Source organism: Macrotis lagotis, chromosome 2 (assembly GCF_037893015.1).
Source record: "Macrotis lagotis isolate mMagLag1 chromosome 2, bilby.v1.9.chrom.fasta, whole genome shotgun sequence".
NCBI lineage: Eukaryota > Metazoa > Chordata > Mammalia > Peramelemorphia > Peramelidae > Macrotis > Macrotis lagotis.
Window position 1 is genome coordinate 261,156,490 of NC_133659.1, and position 16,209 is coordinate 261,172,698.

A 16,209-nucleotide genomic window follows, 5' to 3' on the forward strand; every position below is an offset into this window, starting at 1 on the left:
TATTTTCTTTCTAAAATCCGAATGGAAGGAAATTTTGTAACTTGAAAATATGCATGTGCATATGGATGAAAATAAATAAATAAATAGATAAATAGATAAATAAATAAATAGAAATTAAACTGTTCGTACCTAAAATGTTTAAGGCAGTTTCTAGTCCCTTTATAAAGCTAATTCTTCAATTTTACTTTTCAAAAAAGACCAAAGGACAAATGTAAACATACCATCAAAATGTAAACAATGAGTCACAGAAGCTTGAATTGAAGCCAATATTGACCATTCAGTAAAAGCCACACTGATTTAAGTTTCAAAGCAGAGTCACATAATGATATCTTTTTTTTGCTTTGTAAGAGATATTATAATTTCTCTCTAATTAAGAAGTTTAGCAAAAAACATTTCTCTAGAGAATAAGTGGAAAAGAGAATGATGAAAGATTTCTACATTAGATATGATTCATGTCAAAGTTTTATCGGAGTGAAGAAAAAATGTTCTTTAGAAGAGGTCCAAAAAATGTGTTATGAAAGTAAGAGCTATTTAAAAAGGACTTCAGAAGAATGACTTTTTCTTTTCTAAAATTCTTTTCAGAGACTCTTTTACATCTTTGTTCCTTAGAGAGTAGATGAGTGGGTTCAACATGGGAGTGATGAGGGTATAACACACAGAAGCCACTTTGCGTAGTTCAGGGTTACTAGGAGGAATGAGATATACAAAGAACATTGTGCCATAGAGCAAACTCACTACCCCAAGGTGGGACCCACAAGTAGAGAAAGCTTTCATTCGACCCTCAGCTGAATGGATTTTCAAGACAGTGGACACAATATACACATAGGACACCATAATGACTATGATAGTGGGCAAAATAATGATTCCTGCCAAAGTTAATGAGACTATTCGATTGATGAAAATATTAGAGCATGCTATCTTTTCAATTGAATGGGAATCACAATAAAAGTGGTCAATAACACGAGTGGCACAGAAGGACATGGTAAAAGTCATACTAGCTATGAGAATGGAGGTAATCCAGCCACAAAAGTAAGAACCAGCTACAAGCTGGGTGCAAAATCGTCTTGACATGTGGATAGAATAGAGGAGCGGAGAGCATATGGCTATGAAGCGATCATAAGCCATAGCTGCTAGGACAAAGCCTTCTGCTACCATGAAGAGAGTGAAGAAGAAGAGTTGAACCACACAACCTGCAAAGGAAATGGACTTACTTGAGGATAGAAAATTGGCCATGGCCTTGAGTGCCACAGCAGATGAGTATGAGAGATCAATGAAGGAGAGGTTACCTAGGAAGAAATACATTGGGGTATTCAGCCGAGTATCAGTCAAGATGATGACCACCATGCCAACATTACCAAGAAGAACCATGCTATATACAAGCAGGAAAAGTAGGAATAAGACAATATGAAGTTCTGGGCGGACACGGAAACCTACAAAAATGAAGTCAGTCACTTCTGAGTAATTGTTTGTTCCTTCGTCACTCATGGCAGAAACCTGGTTAAAGACACAAGCGTATATGAATTTTCAGTTTGATCTAAATATTTTCAACAATAATGTGCAATCAATCTACCTTTTCATATTAATATACCATTTTGCTTCATCTACCTTCACAATAATTTCAGAGAGAAACCTCTTTACTTTTTAATCTATCTTTTTAAAATACTTTATTAATATCTTTTGTTTTAAAATAACCTCATTTTTCAAATGAATTCCTTTTCTCTCTCTCCTATAAAATGATCAACCCTTATAACAAAAAAGAAAAAAAAGACAATAGAACCAATAAATCCAGCAAATGTATCAGTTACTATATAAACTATTTCATACCTAGTGTCTCTTACCACTCCAAAAATAATGAATAAATAAATAATTTATGTTTTTTTCCAACACTCATCCAAAGTTTGGTCATTATGATTACAGTGTTTACTTTCATATTTTTATTCTTTTCATTCACATCATTATAACCAGTGTATATATTTTTCCTTAGTTTTACTTACTCTCAATCAGTTCATATAAGCTTTCCCATTTTTCTTTTAATCCTTCATATTTATTACTTCTCATGATTGAACGAAATTCTTTTATATAAATATAATCACAATTTGCTTAGTCATTCTTCCTTCAATAGAGGGGAATATATTTCTGTTTCTTTTAAAACCATACCAAAGAATGCTGCTACAAATATTTTGATATATATAGCATCATTTTGTATTTACTATCTTTAGGATATGTTCAATTAGATTTGATATAAAATTGTATTGATATTTTTTAATTTTAAAATGATTCAAAATGACTTCTCAATAGTCCTAAAATGTGTATAAGGATTACAGGAAATATAAAGAATAATTTTGATTACAAGAAATTAAAAAATAGTTATTACACAAACAAAACTAATGCAGTCACTATTAGAAGGGGAGATCAGGAAACTGAAGGGGGAATTACAGTAATTTTCTCTTATAAAGTCCTCATTTCTTAATTAAATTTTGAACCAAATCAAATTTATAAAAAAAATGAAAAACAACACATTCCACAGTTGATAAATAGCAATACATATATAAAGAGGTAGTTTTCGAAAGATGAAATCAAAACTGTCAATAGTCAGATGAAAATATACTCGCAAATTATTATTAATTTGTGAAAAGTAATTTTAAACTTTGATATAATCTCTCAGATAGCTGTGAAAAGGAAAACCATAATTGCTGGAGGTGAAATGAAAACTAGCTCATTAAAGGTATCAACTAGTTTAACCATTTTGGAGACAATTTGTAACTATGTCCATAGGACCTCTAAAGCCATGCATACCCTCTCACACAGCAATAGCACTACTTGGTCTGTATCCCAATGAGATCAAAGAAAAATAGAAAAGGACCTATTTGTCCAAAAAATATTTATAGTATTGTTTTTGATTTCCTTGTGTCAAAAAATTGTAAATTGAGGGGAACCCATTAATTGATGCATAGTTTAACAAGTTACAATTCATGATTGTGATGGAATAGCATAAAAATGAACAGAACAGTTTCATAAAAACCTGGGAAGATTATATGAAGTAATACAAAGTAAAGTAAGTAGAAGTAGGACAACAATGAAGGCAGTAACATTAAATTCTGATAATAATCACCAGTGTAAGACTTAGCTATACTGATGAAGACAATGATACAAGACAATTCCAAAGAATCCATGATGAAAAATGCTATCCACCTCCAGAGAGAGAACTGACGAACTCTGAATATTAATTGAAGCATATTTTTGAACTTTATTTTTCTTGAGATTTTTTATGTGTTTGGTTTATTTTGCAATACAGCTAATATGGAAATATGTTTTTCATTGCTTCTCAGATATAATAGATATCATTTTTTTTGCCTTCAAGGAATGGAATAGAAGAAAGAAAAGAATTTGGAAATTACAATGTTAAAAAATAAATGTACCATTTTTTGTATATTACTGGGAATTATCTAATGAAATAAATTTTTAGATTATTTCAAAATCCCACTAAAGATACATTAGGATACTTGTAGTGCTTTAGTCTTTTCATTATTTTCCATCTTTGTCAATTTAATAAATATTAAGTCAAAACTGAGTTATTTTGATTTGCATTTTTGTTATTAGATTTGTGTCAATGTTTCATAAGGTTTTTAATTGTTTGAATTTGTAAATAATTGTGTATTCATACATTCTTTACTTCATGAGTTAAGGAATAATATTTTGTCTTTTGTGTTACTGTTAATTCCCTACTCATATTCCTTAACAAACACATTCGAATCTTAAAAAGGACTTCTTCTCTCAAAGCGAGTTTCTTTTCTTAATTTAACTGTATTGATCTTCTTTCTACAAAAAGCTTCTTTGATGTAACCAAAGATATTTTTTTTAGGTTGTTTTTGCAAGGCAATGGGGTTAAGTGGCTTGCCTAAGGCCACACAGCTAGGTAATTATTGTCTGAGATCGGATTTGAACCCAGGTACTCTTGACTCCAAGGCCGGTGCCACCTCGCCGCCCCTCAAAGATATTTTTTAAACAATATTTTGTCATTATCTTGATCGCTTGATCGCTCACCCTCATAGTCATGAAAGTATTTATTCTCTTCAATTTTTTCATGGTACATTCCTCATATTCAGATTATATATCCACTTAGAGTTTATAATGATATTGAACGTAAGTTTTTGGTCTAAGATTCATTTCTGCCAAAATTTTTTTCTTATTTTCCCAGGAGTTTTGGATGCACAGGAAACTCTTTCCCAAATAATGTATGTTTTGAGTTTATGAAAGGCTACATATTCCTGTTCTAGTCTATTTCATTGAACTACTTTTCTATTTTTGACAAGTACCTAATAGATTTGAAGATTATTAATTATAAAATAATTTGAAATCCAGAAATAGTTCCCCTTTAATTTTATTTTTCCATTATGACAGTTGAGATTAATCATTTTGTTTCTGCAAATGAAGATTCTTATTAGTCCCATTTTTACAATTTCACTCACTAAATGTTTCATAATTCTCTTCGAAAGCCTTTTATTCCCATTTAAAAATGTAGGGGTTAAAGAAGCAGTGAATATGAATTGTTGCAGTTTTTCCCAATATGGAAAGGCTGAATATATAACCCAGCTTAAATCCGAAGGAAACACCTTTTCTCCTAGAAATATAAATGTCAATACTCATATATTTGAAATGGATAAATAAATATTAATGGTGGTTATTTAATTATAAAGACAACTTTTGTTCTGTTCCATAAAGATCCTTTGATTTCCTTCTAAAATAGCCAGGTTAACTTCAACAATCTAAATAAGGCAATGGATAAATAAAGCACTGTGATTAGCATCAGAAAGACCAGAGTTAAAAAACCTTCCTTGGGTACTTACTAGCCAAATGACTTAAGTAAATAACTTTACCTTAGTTTCCTCAACTATAAAATTAGAGCAAGAATAGGACCTATCTTCCAGGTTTGGGAGGATCAAATGGATAATTGTAAAATGCTCAGCACAGTGACTGCTTCATATTAGATACAGTATAGATGCTAAATTTTAATAATGATAAACTTCAAGGAGCATATATTAAATACTTGTTTGGTTTAGTTTTTCTCTTTTAGACAGAAGGCTAGACATTGGAGTAGAACAATTCTGATGAGAAAACCATCTGCTGTTGTATATCCATAATTCATCTACATTAGAAGACTTAGAGGTAGCTAGGAGGTACAATGGAAGAAGCTCCTGCCTGGAGTCAGAAAGCCCTCACTTCAAATATAATCTCAGACAATTAATAGTTTTGGGAACATGAGTAAGGCACTTAATCTGTTTACTTCAGTTACCTCATTCTTAAAATGGGGGGTGATAATAACAGTACCTACCTCCCAGGGTTGAGGTCAAATGAGACAATTATGGTGTTGAAGAAATATTAGCTATTAATATTATAAATTCCTTAGATTTGGGGGAGTCTAAAAGAAACAGGCAATTCAATTAGAATGTATGGGGTATCATTTCAGGTCAGGTCTTCCTCTATCCACTGTGTTATTCTTCCCCTCTATTAAGTACTGAAGTATAAAGCCTAGGACTAGGTCTTAGAGAAAATGTAATTAATAGTGGGGGTATCTGTCCCCAAGGATCCTACTGTTTAGAAAAGGAGAATACCTTACAAACACACACACACACACACACACAAGCACACAAGCAAACACAGACACACATACATATGCACATTTACCACAGTGCTTAATTATATGCCATGACATACTTTATGAGTGTGTATATGTTCATTTCTGGATTGGGTATTATTTTAATGGGACCTTATTCCTTATTCTTTCAGCTGGGGATGTTACCTCCCCTTCATTATTTTCCAGAAGCTATTCCAAGAATACTACAAATAGACCATCCCCATTTCCCCCTGCTTCCCCCCACCCCGAATCTTTAGCTTAAGGGCTCTGATCCTTTGACTCATTACCCCCTTTTATTAGTGGTTCTGAGGACTCCTATGTTCTAAAGTTGAATTCTCCAACAAGTACTAAATTCCCCGGCAGAAACTGTCTGATTTTTGTATTTGTAACCTCAGTGCTTAGAACAATTGATGGCACATAGTAAAATCATAATACATGTTTTTAAATTCATTCATTTATCCATAATTTTGTATCTATGTTTATATTACTTCTCTAAATTAGATTACATGTACCTTTTGAAAAGACAATGTATCTCCTCAGATAAATTCTGTCTAACCATTAACTGACTAACACAAGACTAGGACAGATGACTTACTGAAGTATTTTCCACAATGCATAATCAGTAATTACTCATCATCGAATCACAGAAATTTGGCACTGAGATAATATATGTGCAATATTTCTAAACTTTTTTTTATTTTTGAAATTTTTGAAAGTATTTTTGAAAGCAAAAGATTTCTAATATTGACTATAAGTCTGAATGAAATAGATGAAAATGCTTTTACTTTCAAACTCTTACCTGAAAGTTTTTCTTCTTCCTTCTCTTGGTCACTTTTCTAAGTGTGGAAAACCCGAGTTTTTTATTCTTTATTCTTGAGAGAGAAAAAGGAAGGGAATTAAATGAGAGTCAAAGATAACTACCTCAAGATTTTTTAAAATTCCAAATGGAATAAAACCTTTAAGAAATTCCCAATTACATGGTCATTTTCTCAGTTGGATGTACTGCCATTATATCCAAAAACTCATTGTCTTAGTAAATTTTCCCTTTTTTTTAGCAGTTGTTCTCTTGAAAAGGAATTCTTTTCAAAAGAACTATAAGCATGCAGCCTTTCCTAGGTCACAGACATGGAGGGTCAGAGAAGGAGGAATTCAATAATTAGAGAAGGTTAAAGCTGAAAGGGACCTTAGAACCTCTTTGTGACACATTAACAAAGAAGAAAATGAAGTCCTGAGAAGGTAGACTTGTATATGGCTAGTAAGTGACAGAACCAGAAGTCAAACCCAGGTCTTCTTGAAAGTTTTTTGCTCCACTTTCTACCATAGATCACTTTCATCCTTTTATTTAATTGTTTAGTAGGATAAGATTAGGACAATTATAAAATAAAGTAGTTAGTATTAACCAAAGAGTAAGAAAACTCCCTTTCTCCCTTTCAGAGAGTTTTGCCAATCTCAGAAAGACCTGTAAAGAAGGTTAACTGAGTAGAATAGAAATACAATATAAATTTAATAGAGAAATATTAGACTGAAATGATCTATAAGTTTTTTGGTCCAGCATATTCTGACAAGAGAGCAGTAGAAGGAATTCTGAGAGCTTTGGTAGTATTACAATGCAGGCCCTGCAGGTAATTACAACATGGAAGATATTCAGAGTTCTGGGAAAAGAGCCCCTCTGAGAAAAGAAGAAGAAATAGATTAATTATGAAGATATAACAGGAGCAGACTCCAGGGTATAATCCATGAGGAATCAAATTTGGAAAATGCAGAGGAGTATTATTAAGAGGAACCATAAGAAATTCAAAAAAACAGTCCTACAAAAAGAAATGTGTCAATTAAGATAATGTATTGCTCTATTATCTTGGAAATATGTCTGTGGGCTTCAATATTTCTATAGGCATAACATATCCTTTAGTTCCATCCTTCTAAGAATATAAATCAATAGAGCATCCTCCATCTATCATATAAAAAGTGTCATCAATGTTCATGTTCATAATAATATAATAAAAACTGCATTTTTCAAAATTCACATTACCAAGATACCTTAAAATAAAAAAAATTAAGTGTCTTTTCCCAGTGACTTCTCTTTATGCATATAAATACTAAACCATGGTAATCATGATGATGGAGTAATAAAAAGAATTATAGTCAGCTACTCTACAATATCTACTTCACAAAGTTTTAGAAAACACAACAGAACAAGTTCTGGTTTGGAAAACCAAAGGTTTTAAGTAAATGACATTTTAAAGTAAATGACATTTGTCTGTGGACACTGGGGATGTGGTCTGTGCAGGAGTAAGGAGTAGAAGTATTCCAACATGCCTTCAACAAAACAGTAGATGGAATAAATAGGTCTATGGATCCCTGGATCTAGTGAAAGATGTGGGAACAGGAGTCATTTGGCAGCTTCGTGTCAAATTTGTTCCAAGTCAACATGCTAGGTTTAGAGGTGAAAGAGAGTAACAACCATTTCAGGACTCATCTATGTTCTAAGTAAGAAAAGTTCAAATACAAACAAGCAGTTGACTGGTGGGAGTGCAGCTAGAGGGGACGTAGTGTGGGAATTATTTTAAGCCTGTTATCCAGGCTGAAACTTATACTAAGCAACCATGGTAGGAATCCCAATTCTATTGCTCCAAATTTGCAGAATTTCCCATTGAGTTGATAAGATTTGAGTTCAATAGTGAGTTTTATACAGCCTCCCCAAAAGGACTACCTGGAAATTTTCTTCAGTAGATCTAAGCCTGGATAAGAAGCTTTCAGAACTCCAACCTGAAACGCAGTGATTGATTGGGTAAACTTTGCTCCAGGTCACATCATTTTGAAATCACTGAAAGCTTGCAGGTTCTCAAGTCAAGCTGTCCCTGAGGACTTGAAATAGTGTAACACTTAACATCCATTCAAAAGTTAACAGAAGAATCCATAAGAACAAAAGTTCAGGTGAGATATTTCCCCAAAATAGTGCAGAGACAAGTTTATCAAGTCTAGAAAGAGCTAAAGGAAATACAGATCTGACCAGGTCACTCCCCTAGTTGAAGCCACTGCAGTGACTTCCTATCCCTTCTGGAATCCAATATAAATTTTTTTGTTTAGTTCTTGAAGTTATTATGGTAGCAATATCCTAACTTTACCCCACCAATCATTTAGGCATTTTTTTTCTGTTTGTATGTTTTGTTTTGTTTTTTGCTTAAAATAATTTTTTGGTGTCAAATGGCAGTTTTATCACCCAGTCTTTAGTTCCAGATCACAGATTCAGAGTTCACTGTAAAAAGAACTGTGCTGCAGGATGGCATTCCCTGGTAGTGAGGTACTAAGTGTTTTACAGAGAAAGAACAATTTTCAGGAAAAAAAAAAACAACAGGATGTGGCTCAAACTCAAGAAGTAAAGTGGGATTTCAATTCCATTATCAAATCTAACCTACGGAAGAATAATCAGGTAAAGGATCTCAGAGAATAGATGAATTCTGCAATTCTATCTCCCCCCCCCAAAAAAAAGAATTCTTCCATAAAAAGCTATCATTATAAGGGTGGCTAGGTGGTGCAGTGGATAGAGCACCAGCCCTTAAGTCATGAGTAACTGAGTTCAAATCTGACCCTAGACACTTAATAATTACCTAGCTGTGTGGCCTTGGGCAAGCCACTTGAACCCATTTGCTTTGCAAAAACCTAAAAGAAAGAAAAGGCTATCATTATGGTAGAAAAAGAAAATGACTCCAAAACATATACAAAGTATCATAGAAAAGCAGAGTTGAGCATTAGCTCAATTAGAATTCTTGGAAGAAATGAAGCAAAATCTACACAAAAGAGTTATTTTTTTTGGTGAAATGAAAGCTGGGTGGGATGGGAAAGGTGAATGAGACAGAAGTGAGTTATGTAAGAAAGATTTAAATGGGGAATTCACAACTTGCCAAGAGGTATAAAATAATTTATAAGAAAAAAAATTCTTGAAAATTAGAATAAACAAAGTAGAAATCAATGACTCAATAAGATAAGACATTTTTTATTAAATAAAATACTGGAAAAATAGAAGAAAATGTAAGGTAATAACAACAGAACAAATGCAGAAGAAAACAGGAAGAAAAATGTTGAAGTATCATTCGACTTTAGGAACACTGTAACCAAAGAACCTAGATCTCATATTTCAATAAATTGTAGGGTTGCACAGTGGTTAGAGCACTGGCCCTGGAGTCAGGAGTACCTGAGTTCAAATCCGACCTCAGACACTTAATAATTACCTAGCTGTGTGGCGTTGGGCACACCACTTAACCCCATTGCCTTGCAAAATCTAAAAAGAAAAAAGAAAAAAGAAATTGTAGAAGAGAATGGTTCTGATCACTTAGAACTAGAGGATAAAGTTGAAACAAACAAAAAAAAAAACTAACAGTAACCACATGAAGAAAAGACTAAATACAACAATGATGTATCATCTTACATCCATTAGATTAACCAAGATGAGAAAAAGGGAAGATGATCAATATTTGTAGAGGTTGTGGTAGGATTGGGACACTGATGCATTGTTGGTGGATTTGTGAATGTATCCAACCATTCTGGAGAGCAATATGGAGATTTGCCCAAAGAACAATAAAACTATTCATACCTTTTGACTCAGCAATTCCAATTCTAGGCCTATATTCATAAAAAATTATAAAAAATGTGAAAAGTTCTAAATGTTCCAAAATATTCATAGAAGCAAGTTTTATAGTGGCAAAGAATTCAAAATTGAAGGATACTTATCAATTGGGGAATGGCCAAGTAAGTTATGGTACATGAATACTATGGAAAATTATTGTTCTATTAGAAACTATAAATGGTTGAACTCTAGAGAAGCATGGAATGACTTACAGGATCTGATGTTGAACAAAGGGAATAGAACCAGGAGAACAATCAACAACAACATTATGTGATGAACAACCTTGATGGAAGCAGTTCTTCTCAGCAGTCCAGAGAGGTAGGACAACTGTATCTGATTGGTTATGGACTATATTATCCCCAACCAGAGGAAGAAAAACAAAACAAATGGGAAAAAACACAGGGAAAAAAAACAAATAACCCTTTCAAATCTGAACACTTTATAAAAATTATCTCTTATTTAACTCTTTCCCTTAATCCTAATTCCTCATGCCAAAAATTACTAATTTGTAAACATGTTTAACAAAATATGTATATAAAATGCTAACTGACTGTTCCCTGCTGAGGGGAGGGTGGAGGGAAACTTTATAACTTGGAAATATGCATGTACAAAGGATGAAAATAAACAAATAAATTTTAAGAAAAGAAAACCCTAAACAATAACCCCAGACAAAATTCATAGTTTATAGATCAAAATTAAAATGTTGTAAACATACAGAAAGAAACAATTCAAGTACTGAGAAACTACAGTCAGGATCAAACATGATTTGGCAGTTACCACTGAAATGGAGCAGATAATTTGGAATTCAATATTCCAGAATGCAAAAATAATTTATCCTACAAAATTGAATATAAAACTAAAAGGGAAAGAAGACATATCCTTTAATAATAAAAAGAATCCCAGAGCTATGTAGAAACTTTAAAATTTTATAAAAGCAAAATATTTAAAAAGGAAAATGTAAAATGAGAAATTATAAGGAATTGAACACAGTCACTTTTTCAGTCATTCAGTCATGTCCCTATGGATCACAACAGGCCTCTATGCTCTACTATCTCTCAAGGGCTTTCCAACTCCAAATGCATTGTTTCTATGATACCATTTATTGTAAAAGTTAAGTTTCTAAAATCTGATATTTCTGATCAAAAATTGGTTTCTCAGGATCTAACTAAATCTGATTCTTAGCCTCTGTCCTTCTCAAGGTCTGTGTCTTTCCAGCTATAAATCTGAAGGTAAACTCTGTGTGAATTAGCCTGATCTTCTAATTCATCTACAATTTGGCTTTCCCAGTTGTGTAAACAATTAGAGTAAAGTCAATCCTGAGAAAGCAGGAAACTAGTCTGATTATCATTTTGGAAATGGAGAAATCTCAATGTTTTATATGTCTGTAATATATCTGATAACAACATACAATATTAAGTGAGAAAAGAAATAGTTGTTCTAGTGCTAGTTGGATTTTTGTTCCAGTTCTGACAAAGAACCTACCTCTTAGATGACTAAGAGGATCATAAAATAATTGGCACCATTAAGTACTAATGTGCATCCTGAGTAGTTGACCTACCCCCAAAGTTATGACTCTTTGTGTGTTTTCTATAAATCCTATTCCATCTTTATTCTCTGGGGGGCATCTTTAATAAATTATTCAACCTATGGGATAGATGCTGGGTAAATCTTAGATAATAAACTTCATGTATAAACTAACTTTACGCTATTTCATTTTTAATGAAAGTAATTAAGACTGACATGATTAACCTCATTCTCTTTCATCTCTTTTTTGCCTTCAATATTTCCCAACATCAAGATCTTTGCCAATGAGTCCTATCTTCTCATTATGTCACAAAAGTCTTTAAGATTCAGCATCAGCATTTGAACCTCCATTAAATAGCCTGAATTAATTTCTGTTCATTTTGACTGATTTGATTTCCTTGCTATCCAAGAGATTCACAATTCTCCTACAGAACCACAGTTTGGAAATATCCCACATCTATGAACCCTGATTACGATAGGAGACATCCATCATCTCATATTTGAAAAATGTATATTGAATCCAGAAATCCAGAGTTCAAAGAGAGATAATGTTTTCTTAAATGAACAATACAAAGAAATAGAAGAAAACAATTTAAGGGGAAAAGCAAAAATCTCTTCAAGAAAATTAGAGTTATTATGGGAATATTTCATTAAAAATGAACATGATAAAAGAAAAAAATTTAGGGATTTAACAAAAGCAGAAGAGATTAAGAAGAGGTGACAAGAATACACCAAAAAAACTATAGAAAAAAAAAGAGTAACATCATCAGTAACCAAAGTGGTGTCATGATTGACAAGGATCCAGATATCCTGAAGAATGAAATTAAATGAACCTTAGGAAACATTGCTGAAGCAAGTTGAGGTTGATGGAATTCCACCTGAACTATTTAAAATCTCAAAAGATGTTTCAGTTAAAGTGTTGCACTCAATATACTCACAAATTTGCAGAGCCCAATAGTGATCACTAGATTGGAAAAGGTCAGTTTATGTCCAAAACCTAAAGATCAATGCTGAGGAATGTTCAAATTACTGAAAAATTGCTCCCTTTTCATACATCAGGAAAGTTATGCCTAAGATTCTGTGAGATGTCAAGCAATATGGAAACAGAGAATAATGAGAAGAGCTGGGTTTTTTTTCAAATGGAAACATTGCCCGATTCTGTATCCTTTGGTTCAAAGATCATTGAAGGGGACAACTAAGCCGTTCATTGTATATAGTAAAAATTATGGTTTCTGATGCTGTTTCCTACAATGTGCATCCTTTTATATTGGTCTTCCCATATGTATATAAATTCTTAATTATTTTCCAACTTTTGATTACCACAAAAGAGTGCTAATACAAATGTTTTAGCATATATGGAGACTTTTATTCTTGAATGATCATCCTAGGTAAGATTTATATATGAGATTTTAAGGTGAGATTTATATATGCAAGATTTTAATGATCTCTCACATAATTCCAAATTGTTTTCCAAAGGATTTTGGAAAAATTTTATTTATTTTGAATTTTATTTATTTTAAATTTTACAATTTTTCCCCCATTCTTGCTTCCCTCCCCCCCAACCCCCACAGAAGGCATTCTTTTAGTCTTTACATTAGTTCCACGTTACACATTGATTTCTGTTGAATGTGATGACAGAGAGATCATATCCTTAAGGAAGAAATATAAAGTATGAGATAGTAAAATTACATAATAATATAATAAAAGTCCATAATTCTTTCTCTGGATACAGCTGGCATCCAGATAGCTCAAAATTGTCCCTGGTTGTTGCACTGAAGGGATGAGCGAGTCCATCAGGGTTGATCATCACCTCCATGTTGCTGTTAGGCTGTACAGTGGTTTTCTGGTTCTGCTTATCTTGCTCAGCATCAGTTCATACAAATCTTTCCAGGCTTCCCTGAATTCCCATCCCTCCTGGCTTCTAATAGAACAAAAGTGTTTCATGACATACATATACCACAGTTTGTTAAGTCATTTCCCAAATGAAGGATATACCCTTAATTTCCAATTTTTTGCCACTATAAACAGGGCTGCTAAAAATATTTTTGTACAAATGATGTTTTTACTCTTTTATCATCTCTTCAGGGTATAGATGCAGTAGTGGTATTGCTGGGTCAAATGGTTTTGTTGCCCTTTGGGCATAATCCTAAAAGCTAGATTAGTTCACAATTCCACCAACAATGTATTAATGTCCCAGATTTCCCACATAGCTTCCAACATTGATCATTGGCCTTTCTGGACATATTGGCCAGTCTCAGAGGTGTGAGGTGGTAACTCAAAGATGCTTTAATTTGCATTTGTCTAATAAGTAATGATTTGGAGCAGTTTTTCATATGACTATAGATTGCTTTGATTTCCTCAGCTGTAAATTGCCTTTGCATATCCTTTGACCATTTGCCAATTGGGGAATGACTTGTTTTTTTGAAAATCTGACATGGTTCTCTGTATATTTTAGAAATGAGTCCTTTGCCAGAAACACTAGTTGTAAAAATTGCTTCCCAATTTACATTTCTTTTGATCTTGGATACAGTGGTTTTGTCTGTGCAAAAGCTTTTCAATTTAATGTAATCAAAATCATCTAGTTTCTTTTTAATCATGTCCTCCATCTCTTCCTTAATCATAAAGTGCTTCCCTTTCTACAGATCTGACAGATAAACTAGTCCTTGATCTTCTAGTTTGCTTATAATATAGTTTTTATGTCTAAATCCTGTATCCATTTGGATCTTATCTTGGTATAGTGTGTGAGGTGTTGGTCTAATCTAATTTTCTTCCACACTAACATCCAATTTTCCCAACAGTTTTTATCGAAGAGAGAGTTTTTATCCCACTAGCTGGACTCTTTGGGTTTATCATACAGCATATTACTATAATCATTTCCTGCTATTGCACCTAATCTATTACACTGATCCATGACTCTATTTCTGAGCCAATACCAGACAGTTTGGAGTTCTGATGCTTTATAATATAATTTCAGATCTGATAAGGCTAAGTCACCTTCTTTTGCACTTTTTTTATTGAATCCCTGGAGATTTTTGATTTTTTATTTCTCCATATAAATTTACTTACAACTTTTTCTAACTCATTAGAGTAATTTTTTGGAATTTTGATAGGTAGGGTGATAAACAAGTAGTTTAGTTTTGGTAGAATTGTCATTTTTATTATATTATCTCAACCTATCCATGAACAGTTGATGTTTGCCCACTTATTTAAATCTGATTTAATTTGTGTGAGAAGTGTTTTATAATTGTTTTCAAAAAGTTTCTTGAGTCGTCTTGGCAAATAGACTCCCAGGTATTTTATATTGTCTGAGGTTACTTTGAATAGGATTTCTCTTTCTAGCTCTTTCTGCTGTATCTTGCTAGTCACATATAGAAAAGTTGAGGGTTTATGAGGTTTTAATTTATAACCTGAAACTTTGCTAAAATTGCTAATTGTTTCCAGTAGTTTTTTGGATGATTTCTTGGGATTCTCTAGGTATACCATCATGTCATCTCCAAAGAGTGAGAGATTTGTCTCTTCCTTCCCAATTCTAATTCCTTCAATTTCTTTTTCTTCTCTAATTTCTGAAGCTAATATTTCTAATATAATATTAAATAGTAGTGGTGATAATGGGCATCCTTGTTTCACCCCTGATTTTATTGGGAATGCCTCAAGCCTATCCCCCTTGCATATACTGCTTGTTGATGGTTTCTGATAGATACTACTTATTATTCTAAGGGAAAAAAACTATTTATTCCTACACTCTAGTGTTTTCAGATGGAATGGGTGCAGCATTTTATCAAATGCTTTTCAGCATCTATTGATATGACCATATGATTTCTGACAGGTATGTTGTTGTTATAATTAATTATACTGCAGTTTTCCTAATATTGAACCAACCCTGCATTCTTGAGATAATCCTACTTGATCATAATGTATTATCCTAGTAATAATTTGTTGTAATCATTTTGCTAAGATTTTATTTAAGATTTTTGCATCTATATTCAATAGGGAGCTAGGTCTGTAATTTTCTTTCCTGGTTTAGGTATCAGCACCATATGGGTATCATAGAAAGAGTTGGGCAGAAATCTATCTTTACCTATTTTTCTTTTATTCTTTTTTTAGGTTTTTGTAAGGCAAAAGGGTTTAAGTGGCTTGCCCAAGGCCACACAGCTAGTTAATTATTAAGTGTCTGAGGCCAGATTTTAACTCAGGTACTCCTGACTCCAGGGCCAGTGCTCTATCCACTGTGCCTCCTAGCTGCCCCTTCACCTATTTTTCCAAAGAATTTATATAGAATTGGAACCAATTGTTTCTTAAATGTTTGATAGAATTCACTTGTGAATCTATCTGACCCTGGATATTTTTTCTTAGGGAATTCAATAATGGCTTGTTGAATTTCTTCTTTTTGATTTCCTCTTTAGTTTCCTCTTCCATTTAATCTGGG

The 16,209-nt window shown here is 32.9% G+C and overlaps 1 protein-coding gene across 1 annotated transcript; it reads right to left on the reverse strand.

The window, feature by feature from the left end:
• Positions 1-543: 543 nt before the first annotated feature.
• LOC141511663 (olfactory receptor 9K2-like) lies at positions 544-1,485 on the reverse strand. The gene has a single exon (XM_074220772.1). The coding sequence runs from the start codon at positions 1,483-1,485 to the stop codon at positions 544-546; it is 942 nt and encodes a 313-aa protein (XP_074076873.1).
• Positions 1,486-16,209: the final 14,724 nt, after the last annotated feature.